The following is a 22,079-nucleotide window of genomic DNA, read 5'->3' as shown; positions in this document are numbered from 1 at the left end:
GCGAAGAAAGTACTATTGTTATCCCCATTTTATAACTGAGGAAACAGAGGCAGATAGGGATTAAGTGATTTGCCCGGGGTTACATGACTAGCAATTGTCTGAAGTCAGATTTGAACTTAGATCCCTCCTGACTCCAGACCCCAAAGTCTTATTTACTGACCCACCTAGCTATGCTACATTTATGCTGTCTTATATTTCTACCTGTTTCATGTGTATATATTTTGTCTCTCCAAGAAGGCTGGTATATAGTAGGCACTATATATTTTTTTTATTATTTATACATTATATATAAGGTAAGCATTACTTATGTATATATAAATAATGCAAATATTTCTATATAAACAAGATATAAATATATTATCATCATAGAAATAATTAATATTATTCCCTAATAATTTGTGCTCAGCACTTTTTTTCTTAACAAATATTACCTTATTTGATCCTCACAGCAACTCTTTGAGGTAGATACTAACGTAATTGCCATTTTACAGTTGAGAAAAACGAGGTAATAAAACAAAAAAAAATTGAAGTTAAGCAACTTGCTAGGGCCACTGAATATGGCATGAAAAGAAGCCCAGTAGCTACAGAGTTCAGATGACAGAATACTAAGTTTGGAGTTAGGAAGGCCTATTTTCAAATTTAGCCAGCCAGGTGGTATGGCAGATATAGCAGCTCTCGGGCTGTAATCAGGAAGAGCTGAGTTCAGATGTGACCCCAGTACTTACTGTGTGACCCCAGGCAAATCATCAAACCCTATTTGCCTCAGTTTCCTCATCTGTCAAATGAGCTGGAGAAGGAAATGGCAAACCACTCTAGTATTTTTGTTCAAAAAACCCAAATGGCGTCACAGAGTCAGATGTTCTACTGAATAACAATAGGTTCAAATCCTGCCTTAGACTTTTTAATAGCTGTGTCATTTTAGTGCTCTGTGCCTCAGGTACCTCATCTATAAATTAAGAGAATTGGATTTGATGGTCTCCGAGATCCCCACAGTTCTAAATCTATGATCCTTTGATAACACTGAGAGCATTTTTTAGTACTTAATGGTTTTTCAATTGTTGTATGTTATTTGATTACAACTGATAACAATTATTAATTGATTACAATTATCTTGTAAGAAATATGTGTTGTTACCCTCACTTTGCAAATAAGAAACCTAAGGCTGTGGAAGTTAAGGGACTTGTCTAAGATCACAGAGCAAATAAGGACCTGCACCAGAATCCCATAACACTTGGCTGTTTAAAGCTGGAAGGATCTTCAGAAATTACTAGTTCTACCCACTCATTGCCCAATGAGGAAATTGATCGTCTGTCTCCTTCTCCTGGTCACTTTCCATGAGAGCAAAGCTGCTTCCCTTCCTAGTTATCAGCAGAAGGAAGTTTTATAAGAACATTAGAATGGTAGCCCAGAGACAGCTACATAGCACAGTGGATAAAGTGCCCAGACCTGGAGTCAGGAAGAATTGGGTTCAAATCTTACCTCAGACACTTCCTAGACTGTGTGAATCTGGGCAAGTTGCTTAACCCCAAATGTGGAGCCCTTGCCACCCTTCTGTCTTAGAACTGATACTAAGACTCAAGGTGAGGGTTTAAAAAAATGGCATTCCAGATTCTCTCCAAGCTGCAGCAGGTAAAACATGGCAAGCGTTGTCATGCCAGCCTTCTGTGTCTCTCCCATTCAGCGAATAAGAAGGAAGTGATTTCTAGAGTTCAGATTAGCAAGGGAAATTCAAAGATCATGGTAGAATTCAGAAAGGATGAAAGATATGGCACACTGAATAGGCTGGAGGAATGTATTTCAGATCTACAGATAATAAAAGCTTTGAATAGTCCTACTAGGGTTATTCTATTGACATTATGGCCACTTCAAAGCCCCAAAAGAGCTCTGTGTGGTGTTCCCATTGACTGTGTTGTGGCCAAACAGTATGCAATGCTTGTAGCTAAGAAATTTCCACACTGAAACTTGTCAAAACAACTCTGTAATCATATTCTACCACTCTCCTTACCAAACTCATCCAACCAAAATTAGAACAGAAAAGAGAGACCCAGGAGCATTGCTCAACCCAAACATGACCAAAATAAGAGAACAAAAGTTTAATTAATCATCTGATTTCAGGCTTAGGGGTGAATTTTTTAAAAACTGATTTATTTATTTTTAAAAGATTGATCCAGCAGTTTAAACATTGCTTTCCCTTGAGAAAAGAAGATAAAGGCTATTCTAGTGATCTCTAAACCCTGGAAATTTGCAAATGGAACCAAACTCCCAAATGGTTTTCTGGGTAGAAGACTTACCACTGGCTGAAGTAACAAGAACTGAATAAGTAGAAAGGGAAAAGTCATCCTTCAGGGATTATAATTACAGTGAGGGAAGGAAAGGACCAATAGGTATTACAGGATAGTTGACTTCTGCCTTTTTATGAGACCATGAGAAAAAGGATTAACTGGGCAGAGATGATCTACCTTACTAAGAAATCCTAAAACTTAAAAATGGAAGAGATACTAGATCATTGAGCCTTCCCTCTCATTTTACAAATTTGGAAACTGAGGCCCCAAAAAATAAAGGGCTAGTTTACTTTACACAAGATCACAAATGTAATTTGTAGCAAAGCTGCAATTCAAACCCAGTTCTTTGGACTTGAAATCCACTGCTTTTTCCATTAAGCCACAAGGCCAAGAGGAACCTCACTCTGCTGCTGGCATAGTAACAAGTTACCTTTGCAAAGCCCAGGTGACCTCTGCTCAGCATTTTTCCAATAACCCACAGAAAAAAATGTCACATTCCAAAACTACCTTAAATGATTTTTCCCCCTTTTCATTTAAGTGAATAATAGAAAATGTTTAGCAGCTTAAAAATGTTCAGACAGGGAACATAAAACTTTATTCAAAAATAAATATCAATATAATATGACCTGTTTTCCTTTGATAACCAGTTAAGGAAAAGGGATAGAAAAAAAAAGGAGGAATATGGGCCAGGAGGAATAAGGGGTGTGAGGGGGAACAAATAGGGAATGAGAAAGAAGGAAAATAGAAGCAAATAGGAGAGCCCTGGTCAAAAAGAGAGACCCCCCCAAAAAAGGAAAGAATTTTAATTGGAAAGCTTTTTTGGGGGGGTTATAGATTTTAGCATGTTATCTACTTCCCTGTAAAATGCAAAGTGGCTGATTAATGCTCATTCTCAACTCTTTACCTCCTCCATCCTTAAATTTAGAGGCTCTATTCAAAAGAAAATCCTAATTTGGTGAAAATTGTTCTTAGTCTGTATGTAACAACAGTGACTAGAACAATAAAGCACCGTGCGTGGAATGAAATCCTAGCAGGGTCATATCTGACTTCTGGGCCTTCAGGTCAGAAAATCTTAAAGTCTACACATTTAAATTTCTTCAGCCTAGTTTCACTGTCTTTCTAACCTCATTTCCTATTACAATGCACACAAACCTGACACTTCCAGCTAGGCTGGTCTATTCACTGTCTTTGGAATGGATCATTTCTAGAGTCTGCTTACATTTGTGTCCTTTACCTAGCCTCCCCCACTCCCAAATCAGACCCTTCAGGGCCCAGCTCAAGTTCCATCTTTTCCATGTGCCCTTACAACTCCAAGCCACAGTGATCTGTCTCTCATCTTAATTAACTGTAATCACTAGGCAGCTAGGTGGCCCAGTGGATAGAGTGCCAGGATCAGAGTCAGAGAGACCTGAGTTCAAATCCAGTTTCAAACACTTGCTATCAGGGCACTTAATCCTGTTTGCCTCAGTTTCCTCATCTATAAAATGAGATAGAAAAGGAAATGGCAAGCAACTCTAGAATCTCTGCCAAGAAAACCCCAAATGGGGTTACACAGTGTCAGGCATGAGTAGGGAAAAAAAGATTGAACAACAACCTCAAAGATGCCTCTTTGCCTGGGCAGGAATGGAGGAGTGGAAGGGCATGGAAGAGGAGGAGATTGGAACCATAACTGGAAAGGATATAGGTCAGAAATCAGGAATACAGTCCAAGGTTCTCAGAGCTGCTGAGTATCCATCATCAATCATACCTAGACATCATCCAAGAATTCCAGAGGTTGTATGGTTAATGGCCAGTGAAAGGAAATAAAAGCAAGTCATAGGCTATCTGTTGCCACTGCTAATATTGACATACTAGCACTTAACCTTAGGTAGTTATGTATATATGTCTTTTTGCCTAAAACAGACTGTAAGCTCCATTAGGGTAGACTCTCCTATACTGCTGTTTATGTAGATTGCCTAGGACAATGTCTTATACATAAAAAAGATTTTTAAATGTGTTCAGTAAATGAATGAATGAAAGCATATCCAAAGCATACTACTAGAGTGGATAGGGTCTGCGATTTGGATTCAAGAAGATCAGGATTCAAATTTTCCCTCAGATAGTTACTGGTTGTATGACTCTGGACAAGTCCCTTACCCTTTTTGAAGCTCAGATTTCTGATCTATAAAATGAGGATACCAGTACTCACCTCACAGAGTTGTTTTGAGAAATAAAATGATAGTAAACAAGTTTTGTATATGATTGTAAAGAATACTATCGAGCCATAAGAAATGGTGAATGAGGTGATCACAAAAAAACCTGGAAAGACTTATATGAAGTGATGTAAAGTGAAGTGAGCAGAACCAGGAGAATGTTGTGCACAGCAACAACAGTGTACAATGATCAGCTGAGAATGACTTAACCTTACCATTATCAACAATGCAAGGATTCAAGATAACTCCAAAGAGCTGATGACAAAAAAAAAGGCTATTCACAGCCATAGAAAGAACTGAATACAGGTTGAAGCATATCATTCTTCACCTTCTTTCCTTCAGGAATTTTTCTCTAGTGTAAGTAGCACATGTCCTTTTTCACAACATGATGAACATGAAAAATATGTATTGCATGATAACATGTATAGAACATATCATATTACATCTTGGGGAGAGGAAAGGGCTGGGAAGGAGAGAACATGGATCACCAAAAGTCAGAAAACAATTATTAAAAATTGTATCAATATGTGAAAAAAAAAGAATCAAATAGTGTATTCAACCAAATGATTCATGCGATCCAGTAATGTACCTAGAGAGCTTTATACAACTTAAAGCCCTATATAAATATAAACTTAATATATTAGAAACACACCTGATTTCCAGAATAAAAGCTGAAGCTAGCATCTGCAGAAAGGATGGAAGAAGAGTTTTCCACAAGGCTGAAATGTAAATATTCAAATGCTGAAGTGGAAAAGATTAATTCTCATCCTAAAATTTATAAGAATTCTCATCCTGCTAAATCAGAAATGAATACATGACCAGATATTTTTAAAATATTTTTAAATACGGAACTGAAGCTTATAATGATGACATTGGGGTACTAAAATTTCTTCCAGTACTATATGAATCATCAAGTAATGATATGAAGACAGATTTTAGTGTTAAATGTATTGTAGTTGTTTTTATATTGATAATCCACCTTACTTTATAGAGCCTGAGGAGAGGTGTCCCAGTCCAGTCTCTAACATCAATTATCTGAATGATGTTAGATTATCTGGATAGCACAAGGGAGAGTAATAGGCCTAGAGTCAGAAAGACTTGAGTTTACATCCAGCCTGAATACTTACTAGCTGTATGATCCTGAACAAGTTGCTTAATCTCTGACTCAGTTTGCTCAATTATAAAATGGGCGCAATAATAGCATCTCCTTCAAAGGGTGGCTCTGAAGGTCAAATGAGTTAATATTTGTAAAGCACTTAACCCAGTTTCTGGCACATAGTAGGAACTTAATAAATGCTTATTCCCTTCCTTTCCCATTTAACTTCCCTAGTTCTCTATTTGCTCATCTGAAAAAAAAAGAAGAGACTAGATGGCTTCTAATATCCCTTCCAGCTCTGAATGGATAATTCTGTGATCCTCCATGAGATTAATCTCTCTACCTTTGCCCTTGATGTACCTTTCTCCCTCCTTCCCATTCCATCCTCTATTCCTCTCTTTTTATAGGTTCCTTTCCTTCTGCTTTCTAAATATGCTAAGGTTTTCATAATTCTTCCTACCCATTCCCCTCACTAACAAAAGCTTTCTCTTGACCCTTCTAGCCATCCAGCTGCTTCTTGTCTCACTCTCTTCCCCTTCATTGACCAATTTCATGAAAAAGTGGCCTACACCCATTGTCTCCACTTCCTCATCACCCACTCTTTCCTCAATTCCCTATGATGAGGCTTCTAATCTCCATGTTACTACATATGGACTTCAAAACTTTCCAATGATCTCCTAATTACTAATCCATGGCTTTTAGTTGTCTTCTTTGGCCTCTCAGAAGGTTCTGATGCCATTGATCTAATTCTCCTTTTGGATAATCTTCTCAAGCTTCAGAAACACCACTTTATCCTGGTTCTCTTACCACTCTATCTCCTTTCCTGACCCCTCAAAGTGGATCTGCAAAGAGGTCCTTGGGCCTGTGCTCTCTCTCTTTTCTTTCCCTTGGCAAGTCCTTTCACTCAACCAGCCTCAGCTACTCCTTCGCCTGAGTACTTAAGGGAAATAATTAAAACTTCTAAAAAGTAGCAAAACATAAAATAAATCCACATAAATCATCAGCATTTCTACATACTACCAACAAAATCCAGCAGCAAGGGATAGAAAGAGAAATTCCATTTAAACTAACTACAGACAATATAACATTTGGGAATCTATCAGTCAAGGCAAATCCAGGGAGTATATGAACACAATTATAAAACACTTTTCCACACAAATAAAGATAGATCTAAACAAATGAAGAAATATCACTTGCTAATGGGTGGACTAAGCCAATATAATAATAATGACTATTCTACTTAAGTTTATTTACTGATTCAGTGTCACACTGATCAAATTAACAAAAAAGTATTTTATAGAGCTAGAAAAAAATAGTAACAAATTAATCTGAAAGAAAAAAGGGCAAGAATATGAAGGTAATAAAACAAGAACAACAAACAAACAAAAAAAAGGAAGGTGGCCTGGCAGTTTCACATTTAAAACCGTATTACAAAGTGTTAATCATCAAAACAATCTAGTACTGGCTAAGAAATAGAATGTTACATCTGTGGAATAAATTAAGTATATAGTACATAATAATAGTAAGTGCCCCAAATAATCTGTTGTTTGATAAATCCAAAAATTCAAGCTTTGTGGGTAAGAATTCACCATTTGACAAAAATTGCAGGGAAAACTGGAGAGCAGTTTGGCAGAAACTAGGCATAGACCCAGACCTCACCCCATAAGCCAAAATAGTCAAAATGGATAAATGATTTAGATATTAAGGGTAGGATGGGAAAATGTACCTGTTAGATCTATAGATAAGGGGAAAGTCTTTGACCAAACAAGAGAGATAATAACAGGAAGTAAGATAGAGAATTTTGATTAAATGAAACTTAAAAGCATCTGCACCAACAAAACTAATGCAGCCCAAAAATTAGAAGGAAAACAGGTAACTGTAGGAGAAAATTATATAGCAAGTTTCTCTGATAAAGGCTTCATTTCTCAAATATACAGGGAAGTGAGCCAAAAATAAAAATAAGAGACATTCCCCAGTTGACAAATGGTCAAAGGATACAAAAAACAGTTTTAGAAGAAGAAATCAAAACTCTCAAGAATCACATGAAAAAATGCTTTCTATCTTATACTGATTAGAGAAATGCAAATTAAAACAACTCTGAGGTCCCATGTCACACCTATCAGATTGGCTAACTAGACAGAAAAGAAAAATGACAAATGCTGGAAACACTGAGACATTAATTCACTGCTGGTGAATTCATTCTGAAAAACAATTAATATTACACTTAAAAGGCATACCCTTTGACCAAGCAACATCACAAATAGGTCTGTAACACAAAAAAAGATTTTTTTAAGAGGGAAAGACCTACTTTTGTTGTTGTTGTTTAAACCCTTACCTTCTATCTTAGAACCAATACTAAACATCTGTTCTGAGGTGGAAGAGCTAGGCAATTGGGGTGAAGTGACTTGCCCAGAGTCATACAGATAGGAAACCAGATTTGAATACAGGAACTCTCATCTCCAGGCCTGGCTCTCAATCCACTAAGTCATCTAGCTGCCCCTGAAAAGGATCTATTTGTTCAAAATATTTATAGCAATTTTTGTGGTGGCAAAGAACTGGAAATTGAGGAAATGCCCACATTTGGGGAATGGATGAACAAGTTGAAATATATGATTGTGATGGAACACTACTGTGCTATAAGAAATGATGAGCAGGATAGTTTCAAACAAACTTAGGAAGACTTATATGACCTCATGCAAGGTAAAGTGAGCAGAGCCAGGGAACAATGTATGCAGTAACAGTCATACTTAAGGTTGATTGATTATGAAAGACTTAGCTACTCTGAACAAAACAATAATCCAAGACAATTCCAAATGACCTATGATGAAAAACCCAAGATGCTATCTACCTCGAGGAAGAATTAATGAACTCTGAAATAAAGAATGAAGTCTACTTTTTTCATTTTATTTTTGTTTTCTTTCACAACACAACTAATATTGTAATATTTAGCATAACTTCACATGTATAATCAATATCAAATTGTTTATTTTCTCAAAGAGGGAAGAGAAGTGGAAGGGGAAGAATCTGGAACTAAAATTTTTTCTTAAATGAGTGTCAATTTTTTACATGTATTCGGAAAATGATGAAATGAAAATATTTTTTTAAAAATTTAAAGAATGTCAAGGTAAAGAGCAACTAGGTGGTTCAATGGATTAAGAGCCAGACCTAAAGATAGGAAATCTTGAGTTCAAATCTAGCCTCAGACACTTCCTAGTTATGTGTCCCTGGTAAAGCTACTTAATTAACCCCCATTGACTAACCCTTACCGATCTTCTGCCTTAGAACCATTACATACTAAGATGGAAGGTAAGGGTTTTTTTTTTCCTTTTAAAGAGTTCCAAGGTAGTGGAAAAAAATAAAGCAAACTTGGAAACAAGGGATCTGGGCCCCAGGACCATCACTTCCTAGGTATGTGACTTCAAGTAAGCTGCTTTACCTTTTAGAGTCCCATAGTATAAGAGCATCACTATGTACCTTCCTTTGGGTTGGGGTTGGGGATAGAGAATATTTGTGAAGATTTCATGAGATCATGTACCTAAGATGGATTGTAATAATAAAATGCTATCTAAATGTCTGCTGTTACTGTGGGAGGCAGTGTGGTATAGTGCATAGACTCTTAGATTTAGAATCAGAAAACCTTCTGCTATGACATTTTATACATGTAATCTTGGGCCAATCACTTAACTTCTCTGAATTTCAGTTTCCTCATCTGTAAAATGAGGGCTGTGTTAGATTATCCCCTGCTGCCTTCTATTTCTAAATCCTTTGATTCCTTAGGTTATGGCCAGCCCTAATCTCTGTTGCAAGATTCAACGTAGATGTACATTTCAAACTATCTACAGAATCCACAAAGCACCTAAATGTCCCACCAGCGAGATTTCACATACACCAGGTCCAAAGATGAGCTTAGGACCTTCCTCCTAAATCTACTTCCCCTTATGACTTCATGATTTCTGCTATTATAATCACTCTCTATGCTTCCTCCCATGTTCCAAATCTTAGTGCTATCTGACTCTTTCCAGCCTCTCCCATATTCAATCAGCTTCCAATTTCCATTAATTCTAATTTATTGATCTCTCTCATACTGGGACCCTTCTCTCTAGTCCTACAACCACCACCTTACTATAGACCCTCTTGACCATCCTCCTGGAATATTATAATAGTCTCCTTAGACAAATCTTCCACCTCCAACCCACCTCCAAAATAATATTGTGTATGCCTAGGTCTGGTCATTTCACTCTTCTAAAAGCTAACTTCTACTCTACCAAGTAAGGTTCAGATTCCCTTTCCCCAGTGTTCAAAGTCCTCCAGAAGCTGTTGCTACCTTCATTTTCCAGTCTTAGCTCATACTCCTCCACATGTGGAATCATTCAGTCCCTTGCTCCATAGAATTTAAGTGTTTTCAAATTCATTGAAAGAAAGTTTTTAAATCAATTAAAATTCTGTTGTAAGAAAAATGTTGTAATAACTGAACTACAAGATAGTTACCTATACTAATCTTGTTAAAATGTCATAAAAGTTTTAAATAATTGTCTCCTCTGAATGTTTACACTAGTTTTAGAGGCCAATAAATGAATGAACCTTAAAGATAGGGATAGGCACTGGGCCTGAGTTTTTCAGGGGCATAGAGATGGTTTGGGGGAGGAAATTCTTTCTATGAATGTTGTCATCTTCTATACAACCTCTTGCCTTCTAAGACTAGTGCCTAAAGCACAGAGACGGTTTAGACAGTGTTCATGAGGCAAGGCTTAACTGGGAATATGAACCCCTGGCTGCTGCCTCTTCTGCTTTTCATTTCTTTTCCCTGAGCATAGGTGACTAAATAGCGACCCTCTCATGGACTGTTTCAGTTGTAGAGGAAACCTACTGAATTCAAGAGGCAGGAGTTTCTGAGTTCCTAAGTGGAAAGAAGTTTCACTGAGAAAGTTCCTCTTCCAGCCATTACAATGCCTTTCAGAAGAGAAAAACCAGTACCAATAGGAGGATGAACTGAAGCCCTGGCCTGAATTAGACCAATCTGAATGAGCCCAAAGCTGTTATATTGCCTCTGAGCAATTTGCTGTTATACTAGTCCCAGAATTAATGGTTATCAGCAGATCAGCTTGTTACTGAACACTTACAATGTACAAAATTCTGTACTAAAGGCGGCTTGAGGTAGGGGGTGGAAAGGGGAGGAACAAAGAACTTAAAAAAAAAAAAGATACAGTTTCTGTCCAGGAAAACCTCATAGTCTATTGAAGTCTTATCTAGGACCTTTCTAATTTAATTCAACATTTACTAAAGGGGTACTACCAGCACTGGTGATACAAAAAGAGAAGAAAAAAAAAACAGGAAATGGTGTCTGCCCTCCTAAAGCTTACATTCTACTAGGAGAGCTGGACTAAACATGTCTGAGACTATTAATGACCATACAATATGAATTACTTGAGTTTAGTCAAAAGAAGTACCCTTTTCCCAAATAGCTGCCTGTCCTGAAAGTTCACAACAGCTAGGTCAGAATCATCACAAGGTTTTCAGTCAAAATTTAGAAGATGACAAAAGACTTTTAAATTCTATCTAGACAGCATTCTCTAATGACTATCACCTACCTGAACCATAATCTTAAAACTAGCAAAGTATATTTAAAATGCTACAAAGGTACTTTAGCCTACATAATATAAACATACTACTACTGATAAAAATGAATCTGCTCCTCTATAGAGTAGAAAAATAGTTTCTATCCTTTATTCTCTCCATGTTGAAATTGGTACAGACTCTTTTGGAGAGGACAGAATCAAACCTTTTAGATTTGATACCATCAAAAAGAACAATTTTCACTTAGAGAGAAGAAACCCCTTAAGCTCTATTATGCAACCATAAAAAAAGGACTTCTCACTTTCATAAGGAAAGAGTATTTACCATGGTTGTTGTGGCATAGGACAGAAAATGGAGCATGGCCATAAATATCAAACTTGGATGGCCTTTAGTCCTTACTGAGCAAAGAAAACCAATGCAATTTTGCAAAAGGCATTTTTTAGAGTTGTGATGGTTTCAAATTATGGGTCTGAGGCTATGCAAAATTTTTGTCTTCATTTTAAAGGAAGCTTTGGGCAAGTCATACAAAGCTGCAATAAGTCTTCTATCTCAACTTTTTTTTAATCCCTTATTTTCCCCTACCCATTCCTCCCCAAATAACCAAAACAAAGAAAATCCCAGTAAATTCTGCAAAATTTGAGCTAAATTAGATGCAAATAAGAGACAGTAAGTTTCATTTAAAAGTTTTCTCCCAAAATGTTAACTTTGCTCTTCAGGGTTCCATGAATGACGTATTTTCTATTCTCTTTTCCTTTTTTTTTTCTGCTTAGATATCTACTTTAATGCAATATTTATACAGATACATCCAAAGTAGATACAAGGAAACAGGGCTGATGTTGCTAGGGAGCTGAACACCTGATATATTCCTATAGAAAATGGAGATTCTTTAGTTGCCAGAGTGAGGCAACCGGGAAAAATAAAGTGTTGCACCGCTTTACACACCCAACTGCACAAGGCCAAACACCCCTCCCCAGCCCCCCAGAGAGTTGTGATGATAACAGAGTAACCATGAAAACAAAAGAGCACAGGCGATTTGTAATAGTTTTCAAGAATGGAGGTCCCCTTAACTTATAGGCACAATTCCCCTTCTTCTCCCCCCCTCCATCCCAACTCCATCCCCTCCTTCCAAAACATCAGTTCATGGAAAGGGAATTAAAAAATATAAGAAGGCTATTTCTGGGTCACACTCCATTTGTATCACCGTGTTGGATCAGTGGACATTTCCAAGATATTTCTTAACCTCAACTCTCAGGGATTTCTATCAGACATTTTTATTAAGGAAAGTAGGTTCCAGAAGCAGGGGTCGACCATCTTTTCTGTGCCAAACATACTTTTGAGATCCACAAAGAAAACAAATGAAAAACTATTCAGAAAAAAAAATACCTATCTGCAGTACAAACCATAACTCCAGTGCTGAAGCTTGTTATGGGTACAAAATCAAGACCACTTCTTAATTAAAGGCAAAGTCAAGGCTAAGCATTGGAGGGAAACTTCTAGGATTTTCCTACTTTCATTCCCCAGGCTCCACACTTCATATTTGGGGAAGGGAGAGTTCTCAGAAAAAGCCAAAGTTTCACCTCAGAAAGCATCAGTGAACCCGAAAAACGATACACAGCGCTGCTATAAAATGTCACACAGTCCTTCCCGGTTAAACAAGCTACCAAAGTGGGGTGGGGGGATGGGGAGAAACAGAGAAAAGGGAAAGAAAGAAAGAAAGAAAGAAAGAAAGAAAGAAAGAAAGAAAGAAAGAAAGAAAGAAAGAAAGAAAGAAAGAAAGAAAGAAAGAAAGAAAGAAAGAAAGAAAGAAAGAAAGAAAGAAAGAAAGAAAGAAAGAAAGAAAGAAAGAAAGAAAGAAAGAAAGAAAGAAAGAAAGAAAGAAAGAAAGAAAGAAAGAAGAAAGAAAGAAAGAAAGAGAGAGAGAGAGAAACGCTTCCAAGGAAAATTAATGTTCCCATCTGGTGCCTTTTTTTTTTACCTTAATACTGGACCTGCTGGTCTGGGTCTCCGCTTCCATGCTGTTCTCTCGCCTGTCTTTCTTGGACGCATTAGTCCTCACTTTGTAAGTGGACGTGTTAGGGGATTTGATGAATAATCCGGGCACAGGGTTGCTGTTTTGCAGCTGCTGAGACATGGTGGTATTGGTCTGGTTGGGGGAGGTAGAGTCCTCGGACTCTTTGCCACTGTGGTACACCACCCTGCTGTCAGAAATGTGGATGCTTGGAGCGCAGCCCATGCTTTCAAGTCACTTCGGACGCGATTTTCTAAATTGACTTTTGCTTCGGTCCGCTGGATTTGGTCTTGGAATGCTCAGCTTCTCAAGGGTCTGTCTAGCTAGTCCTTCTTGTCATCCGCTGGATTCGAGGGCTGTGTCATTATGAGTTAACCTCAGCGAGCAAGGAAACATAGCCCTTTTCTACTTCTTCTGGGAGTGGGGGCTTCTTGAAACTTTAATGGGAACCCGGAGGGGGGCTGGGGGGAAATGAAGCGCAGGCCGAGCTGCACATCGTTGCCTAAAACGTTCAGCAGGCAGGGTTTGGGGCAGGGTTTTTCTTCCCCCCCCCCCCCCCCCAACGGGAGAAGTCAAGGATCCCTTCTGAGTTAGCGAGTGTGGCTCTGGGCAGAGCGCGCTCCCATTTTCTTGAATTAAATATTAAATCCCAGAGACGCAGTATATATTTTTTAATTTCACAGTGTTTCAGGAGGGTTTCGGAACAGGGTCTAGGACAACGGGTGGGGTAGGGTGGGGGGGAGGAGATCCCTGCTCTTCCACACCCCAAGGATTAAACAGGCAATTTTCTTCCCACGAAGTTTTGTAAGAGGCGCAACTCTTGGCTGGGGGTGGGGGGAAATGAAACCCCCTTGGATTCCTCCCCCTTCCACAGTTAGAGACTAGGCGCTCACGTTCCCCTCCAATGCATGCTCCCTCTTTTCCTTCTCCACCTCCTCCTTCCTCCCAACAGCGGCGGCAGCGGCGGCGGCGGCGGCGGCGGCGGCAGCGGCGCAGACTGGCTATTGACATGCACACACTATCCCTTTGGCAACAGCTCCAGAAGGCAGATTTCCCCTCCAAAAAGCAGGTTTACCCTGCAAAGCATTCCATCCAGCGGTGCCAATTCCTGGGGCAGAGGAAAAGAAACACGGGAGTCCCGTTTCAATGCATGTTTGCCGCGCAAATATAATAAAATAGGTGGGGTATGTGTGTGACGGAAAGGGGGGGGGGGGGGAGAAGAGTTCAGAGCTTCAGTCTTAAGAAAATGGTAATAACGCAGAAGACCAACAGGAACAAAAGGCTGGAGATACCCCAGCAGCGAGCGTGAAGGCAGGTCTGTATTGCATGCGGGGCCCACGATGTTTCTGGTCCCAAAGATGATGCATACACGCAATTCTGTTGGAGTCTCTGGCTCTGCATGGAATGAATTAAAATGGCGAGACGTTTAATGCTCGGGCACAGAGCCTGCGTTGTGCAGCAGAGATGCTGCTCCTGCCTCTTCTTCCCTCGTCTCCCCTCCAAGGGTGGAGGGGTGGCCCCGCTCGCAGGGATGGTGCCCCGCACCCCCCTAGAAATGCCGGGCGAATCTCTGCCAGGTTGTTTCCCAGTCCTAGTCTCTGCCCCAGGGTTTGACAGCAGCACGTCCAATCAAAGCACCCGCAAGAAGTGACCTCCAGCCTTTACTGGCGTCAATGCAAAACAGCCGGTGTAGCGCCGGAGCTTCCTACTTGGAGCCAAACCTGCCTGAGCTACTGAGCATGCCCAAAGGGGGGAGGGAAGGGGGTGAAATGCTGTTGGGAGCATTGAGGAGTCTCTCTAAAGCGGCTTTCTTTTCCTTTTTTTTCCTTTCTTTTTACCCCTCTCCAGGTTTTAGCCCCGAGTGGGGTAAGAACTGCCGTTGGACTCCACACGTCCTACAGAAGTACAGTATCCCGGATCTGGGATCATTGAGACCATCTTGTCCCAAATCCTTTTTTTTACAGGAAAGGAAACTGAGGTCCAGGGAGATTGGGCGATTTGTACTACACTCTGGTTAATTGTAGGGCTTGGGACGAAAACTTCGATCTTCGGATTCCAAGACCGACAGCTCCCTACCTATTGTGATATCACTTTTGAACCTTCCTCAGACTTTCCTTGTGCCTTTGCGTTCGGTTTCAGTCCTCCGAAGTGGCTTCAGTTAGGGGGTCAGTTGACCATATAAACCCAGGGGTCCCTGGAATGTTCTGTTTAAAGGACTACCGAGAGGTGTCCTTCCCTCTACCTCTCTGAAGAAGGTAGCACTTAGGAGGGCTAGTGAAGGAGAAAGAAAGGGGACCAGAAGCAACATTTGTCACTACACGAACAGTGACTGGAGTGGTCGGAAACCTGGGTCCCACTTCATGGACTGTCACTAAAAAGCTGTATGACCTTAGGCAAATCACTTCTTTCTCGGCCTCAGTTTCCTTCTCTATAAAAGGAAGGGTGCAGAGATCTCTAAGATCTCTTCCCCGTCTGCCATTTCATAGTGTTCTCTAATTAGATGTTTATAATGAAGGGTAACAGAGACAGAGCTCGGGTCTCCCGCCCCACCCCACCCCCTATAATAGGATGCCCTTCGCACTCCCAAAATCGTGTCTCCTCTGAAACCAAACTCTGAGTGCTGCTAGTCCCACTGCCCAAGCGTCCCTGCCTGGGGAACACTCGAGGAAAGCCTACTCCGAGAGGACTAGTCTTTTCCCCCAGGGTCCTAGTCCCAGTCTCCGTCTCCTCCTCCTCCCATTCCTTCCTCCCTTCCTCCCCCTTCTCCAGTCCACACCTTTTCCTAGTGCGGTCCCCGAGTTGAACCCTCTATTCTGCTGGGCTCCCTCCTCCCAGCCCAGCTGCTGCGAAGACCCGGAGAAGTGGATTTCACAAACTGCTCCATCTCCCCGCCCGGAACCCTTTCCTCGGTGGCTCCAGCGGGGAGCTGGGCGCGCCCTGCAGCAGGGCTGAGTTCGGATCGCCTACCGGCTTTGTACACAAGGCTGTGGGACTCTCACTGCCCCAGGGGCCTCGGGAGGGCGTTCGTCCAGTCTGGCTACTCCAAACCTGAGAGGAAAACGTTATCTCACAGTGCCTACGGAGAACCGAGCCCTGGGACCAGGCGGCCTTGTTCACTCCCTCTGGTGCCTTGCTTCGGTGCACGCATTCTCAGGGTTGCTGCCAACAGCACCAATTTGTTCCCTTACAAATAGGGAGAGAACAGTTAGCCTTTTGTGCTCAGTGCCCCTACTTTTCACTGGCCAAAGGTTTGAAAAACCCTGGAGCAAGTAGCAAGGTCGGATTGGGAATTCGAAGCCCACCCTCCAAAGGAACTTTCTCTAGTTTCCCCAGGTCCTAGCCTGAGGTCCCCCTCCGGCTCCTGTCACGTCATTTCTAGAGTCATTTTAAATTTAGAAAACAATCTTCCTCTCTAGAAAACCGGAGCAATTCTGGATAGGGCGGGGAAGAGGAATGGGGGAGGGGGGCAGCAGAGAAGAAACGCGTTTCATTTTGGCTTGGTAATTTCCGTGGGTAGATTTTTTAACGAGAAAGCGTGAACCGAAAGGAAGCTATTTGCAACTCCCAAACAGAATGGATAAAAGCCGAGACCAGATTGGCTGGAGAAACTTTCTCACAATGCTTGCTTGCATCCTGTCTCTTTAGGAACAGGGAACTGTTGTTTTATATCCAGGAAATCATTAAGCTAAAGATTTTCTTTAAAATGTGAATATTAAATGTTAAGCTAATTATTTTAGCACAGTGCAAAGAGTGCTGTTATTTGGAGTCAGAGAACCTGGGTTCGAATAGCAGCTTGCCGGCTTTCTACTTGTGTGATCTTGGGCAAAATGCCCAATGTCACTGTGCCTCAGTTATTTAGTCTGTATGTAAAATGGAGGGGGATTGGACTGGGTGGATTCCAAGGTCCATTCTAGCTCTAAATTTATGACCCTATGACCCAGAGGCTTAAGTAAAGCATAAGTGATGGAAATCTCTTTTTGACTTTATGGCAAATCATGAATTTTGTCTTTCCCTTCCCATCTGGTACTCAAATTTTTTTCCTGAATGAAGTCTTTCCTTTCTACCCTAATCCATATTGATGTCACTCTTCTCTGAACTCCTCTAGCTCTTTTAGCAGTACTACATAATTAAGCACTTAATTATATACAAGAAGCCCTCACTATTTGCAGGGGGTGGTTCTAGAAATCTTACTCAAATAGGAAAATCCTTCAATGAAATGGGAGTAGGGAGGAAAAAAAGTAGCAGGAAGAGAGGCAGTGAGACTATGAATCTGGCATTCTCCTGGAGTGTGAGAGTAAGGATGCCTTTAACTGTCCTCCCACCAACCCTCCAGGGAAATAATAATAAAATAACTGCAATAATGAATCTATTTCCTCCTTTCTTTTGATCTTTCCTACTTCTGTTCTTCTTTAGAAGTTGGGTAAGGTAGAAGAATTGGACAGAAAGATATTGAAAAGAGCAGGAAGGACTGGCCTTGGAGCTGGGAAGAGAAAGATTGCAATTAAGCTTTTAGGTTAGGGATTCAGGTAAATTATTAATTAATTTGTAAATAAGTCCAAAGGAAATTTGGGAAGAGATGAATAGATGTTAATCAAATCATATTCAACAAAAGAGAGTAAATATGTTGAGAATTGAAGAATACAAAAAAGGCTTTAGAACTAGCTTGAACCTAGCTATTTTTTTTTCATCTATAGTTCATTCCAAGTTATATCATTTCCAGTTTGGAAGTCTTGGGTGTTTGATTAGCTCTATTAATTAGAGGAACAGAATTGCAACAATGAAGTCATGGATTTGATCCCATGATCCAGCAGATAAAGAAATCCATTCCATTAGAATGTTGGACAGCTTATCTGGTTGGCAGAGCTGCCTTAGAAGACAGACTATGTTCTATCAAATATTCATGGAATGTTGGATATTGAACCTGATGGCCAAATGCTTTCATTTTTCAGAGGGGGAAACTGAGTTTTAGAGAAGGAAATATGTGAACCAGGTTACAGGTTGATTTAGTAATGGAGTCGCAGCTAGAGCCCAAGTTTCCTGATTCTCAGACCTGGCCTCCTCCCACAGGAGCCCAAGCTTTCAGCCTTACCACCACAAGGAAAACACCCCAAAGAACATACATATACTGTTCCCAGACCAATGACAGGGTCCTTTTCATATGAAAATACATTTTCTTTTAGTGAGTGACAAACATTTAGAAAAATCAGTTAAAATTGAACAAAAATCTGTGCAGTTTTGACAAGAAGCACAATCATGATAATAAAGAAGCATAATTGTGATCTACAATGTAGTCGTTAAAGAGTGCATGCTTTGGAGCTGCCTCTGGGCTCCAAAAGCAGCCCTTAGTATATTGCTGCCCTGGTTAGGTGACCCACATTCCCACTGTGACCACTAGAATTTCCCTTCTCTCTCTATTCCCTTCCATCTTGTTCCTGAGACTACCTGGAACCCTCTGCCTTTCCTCCCACTGTTTATGGTTGGTAAATAAAAGAATGAAAGAAAGGAAAGAAAATTCTCTCTTCCACACCCAGAGATAGGTTCATAGTATCCATCTCATCTTTGGATCTTGGAACAAGTTGCCACACATAAAGTGGGTGAGATTCTATAAGAAAGCTCAAGCACATTATTGTTACAGACAATGGAGTGCCATAGTATGGAGTCAGGAGATAGAAACGGAATCCCAACTCTAAGGGTTACTAACTGTATGACCTTGGACAAGTCATATCACTTATCTAACTCCCAAGTGGGGATGATAATATTTATATAGCTTATTTCACAGGGTCATTCTAAGAAAAAGCTTTGACTCCCCTAATACGCTAGAGTAATGGCAGTGGTTAGTAGCGCTGACAAACTATTCACAAACACCTACTCTGTTCCAGAACTGAGGGAGGAAAATGTTTTCAGAAAGTTAGAGACAGTCAGTCAATATACATTTATTAAGTGCCTACTACATGGCAGCCATTGGATACAAAAAGAGACAAAAGACAGTCCCTGCCCTAAGCTCACAACCTAATGGGCATAAACAGAGGCACAGAATCAGGAGAGTATAAGTTATGTTTACGATATGGAATCATAAAATATCTAGGCTGGAAGGCTCCTTAGAGACCAACTAATCCAACCCTTCTTTTTATGGTTGATGACACTGAGACCAAGAATGGGGAAGTGACTTTGCCCAAAGCTCACAGGAAGTCAATGGTCTCAAAACATAGGAAGAATTCAATAAATGCTCATTGATTGATTCTAGGCCATTTTTGCTGCTAGGTGGCTGTCACTGCCTTACACCTACCTTACTTGCTTCAGCTGCAAAATGAGAGAGTTGGACTAACAGAACCTTAAGGTCTCTACACGATTCTGTACCTCTATCATCCAGTGGGAATTCTAATTCCCAGTTTTCCTGCTGAATCACACTGTTTCTAGTACTTTTTAATAAGATGAATACAGTTTATAATATTGAATTAAACTGAATATAGGCTCCCTCTCCAAACATAGCCTGTATCCCTAAGAAATTATATCTTAGAAATTAAAATTTTATGTGGATATGCAATTAAAAAAACTCCACCTATTATAGGTGGTATTTAGGTTTTATACAAGCTAGATTTGAGAAGAGGACTAGTATAACCCATGTATCAACCAACATGCAAAGGAAATTTCCATTTGTATGATAAATGTTTTACAAATCTATATAGCTTTTCTGAACTGACAAGGAAATTTTACATATTTCAGTGTCATAATTAGAGAAAGGTGATTAGGGGTCTATCCCAAAGCTGGGAGTAGAAATAGGGAAGGAAATAGACCCTCCCTTCCTACAGTATCATATTGAATCAGATATTTCACAGTATTCCACCAGCCCCCATCCCAAATTGTGTTAGACCAAAGCATTCCCATACGTCTCTTGAGCATCACTTTCCTGCATGAGGATTCTGCCTTACCATCATCAAATCCATCCTCTTCCCCAGGAGAATTTCCAGCATACATATACCCAATCAGAGCAGACTATCATCTTAACCCTTTTCTCTCCCCTGCTCCCCACTCTTCCTCTTGCCTGGGGGAATTCCTTAGCATATATGTACCAACTAGAACAACTCTAAACACCTCTGTGTGAATGAATGAAAGGGAAGTTTATCAAACACAACAATATTCCAGGAATTGTGCTAAGCCCTGGATATATAAATATAAAAAGCAAAAAAAGATAGTTTCTACATTCAAGGAGCTCATGCTAAAAAAAGAAGATAAGACATATAGGGAAGTAGTGGTCAGGGAGGCATTTTGGGGTCTTCTTCAGGACTAGGCCTGTTGATTTGATTATCGCACTCAGAACAAAAACCTAGGCAGCTAGTTGGCTCAGGAGATAGAGAGCCAGGCTTGGGGATGGGAGACCCTCAATTCAAATCTGGCCTCAGATACATCGTAGCTGTAATCTTGGGCAAGTCTCGTAACCCCAATTGTCTAGTCCTTATCACTCTTCTGTTTTATAACCAATATTTAGTACTGATCCCAAGACAGAAGATAAGGGTTAAAAATAAAAAAAGAACCCCCAGCTGGAATTCTCAGAGTGTACTATCAGAAAGATGAGTAGGAAGCAGGGTTCAGACCCAGCTAGATAGAGTGGACTCTTGTCAAACAGGAGAATTTCCTTAAGCACACGGTGGAAAGTGTCCAGACAGCAGTAACTATATGTTACTCAACTAAACTTGTCTGGGGTAGCTTAGTTTTGACTGTCAGTTTTATATAGCTTAATTTTATCCCCTGTAGAACCTCTTTGTGCCTATGCTCTTATGGAGCTCTGAAGCAAGGTATGACCCTGGTGGGTTGGTACTTTGGGTCACAATCTTGGATCATTTTAGTATTGAATTTATTGCCAAAAAGGGATGCCAGGAAAGATCTGGTCATACCCATTCCTTTCACAGAAGAGGAAATCAAGGCTCAGGGAAATGATCTTCCTAAGGCTTTAGGGATAAATAAGTAGCATAGGTAGACATCAAAATGAAGAGCTCTGAATCCATCTTCAGAACTCTTTCCACTACATCATGTTGCTTCCTTGTGAATATAAATAACTAATTCAAGGGTCATTGGTCCAGCCCCTGCATGCTGCTAGAATGCTGTAACCCTGGCAGCAGCTGGATTTATGAGTCCTGACTATACAAGAAAACAGAGAGAATTTACAAGAAGGTTCCTTCTTCCTCTGCAATGAGAAAGGATATCACTAAGGTGAGAAAGCATGGGGAGAGTAGAAATAATACTGACTTTGGAGTCAAAAGGTCTGATTTCAAGTTCTAGTTCTGCAAAGTACTAGTTGTGTGAACTTGGGCAAGTTCCTCTAAACACCCATTTCCTCCACTGAAAAGTGAGTGGGGTTGTATTCTATGATCTATAAAATAATAGGTTCTAATTGTGAGATCCAGTGATGCTAGGCAGTGCTAAATGATCTCTAAGTCCCCTTCCAATCCGAAAGAATCTTTGGTTCCTATAGTATCTGAGAATAAAAAAGAGATGCTGATTCTCTGACCTACCTATGGATTGGAAACTAGGCTTTGTAGGAAATGGAACTCAAAGTGGCATTCTTATAGAGATACAGTGACAGTCTGCAGCTTTCTTCAGTGACTCTGAGAAAAGCCTAGAAAAGTATAAGAGCTATGTAAAGGTGATATCTTCAATTGTAAGACATAAATCCCAGACCAGGCAGAGAATCTGGAACACAAGGGTGGGGGGGCCAGATGGGTGGGATGCAGTTTGGCAATGGCACCAGAAATGGCTGAGTCATTGCAAATCAGTAGAGTAGTGTCCCTATACCATATATCCATGATGGCGGGCCTATGGCCCATGTGCCAGAGATGGCATGCATACATCTCTGTGGGCATGTGTGCCATTGCCCACCAGAGTTAGTTAGTAGAAAGGTAGAGGGAATCAGCTGAAACTGTTTCCTTCCC

At 40.3% G+C, this 22,079-nt stretch overlaps 1 protein-coding gene and 1 long non-coding RNA gene across 4 annotated transcripts in view; one reads left to right on the top strand and one right to left on the bottom strand.

Annotated features, from left to right (window-relative positions):
• The window catches only part of PDE8A (phosphodiesterase 8A), a 275,867-nt gene extending 262,206 nt beyond the window's left edge, over positions 1-13,661 (bottom strand). For all 3 annotated transcript variants that reach the window (XM_007479228.3, XM_016424524.2, XM_007479229.3), the window contains exon 1: positions 13,120-13,661. In XM_007479228.3, the coding sequence (XP_007479290.1) occupies positions 13,120-13,377 (258 nt within the window). In that variant the 5' untranslated portion in view covers positions 13,378-13,661. The remainder of the gene's footprint in view (positions 1-13,119) is intronic.
• Positions 13,662-14,369: 708 nt separating this feature from the next.
• Positions 14,370-17,513, top strand: LOC103099330 (uncharacterized). Its single transcript, XR_460437.2, has 2 exons — positions 14,370-14,467; positions 15,001-17,513. It is a non-coding gene; the product is annotated as an uncharacterized LOC103099330 (long non-coding RNA).
• Positions 17,514-22,079: the final 4,566 nt, after the last annotated feature.

This window comes from Monodelphis domestica, chromosome 1 (genome assembly GCF_027887165.1).
Source record: "Monodelphis domestica isolate mMonDom1 chromosome 1, mMonDom1.pri, whole genome shotgun sequence".
NCBI classification, from domain to species: Eukaryota; Metazoa; Chordata; class Mammalia; order Didelphimorphia; family Didelphidae; genus Monodelphis; species Monodelphis domestica.
The sequence above is the reverse complement of the archived record's forward strand: the minus strand, read 5'-3'. Positions and strand labels throughout refer to the sequence as shown.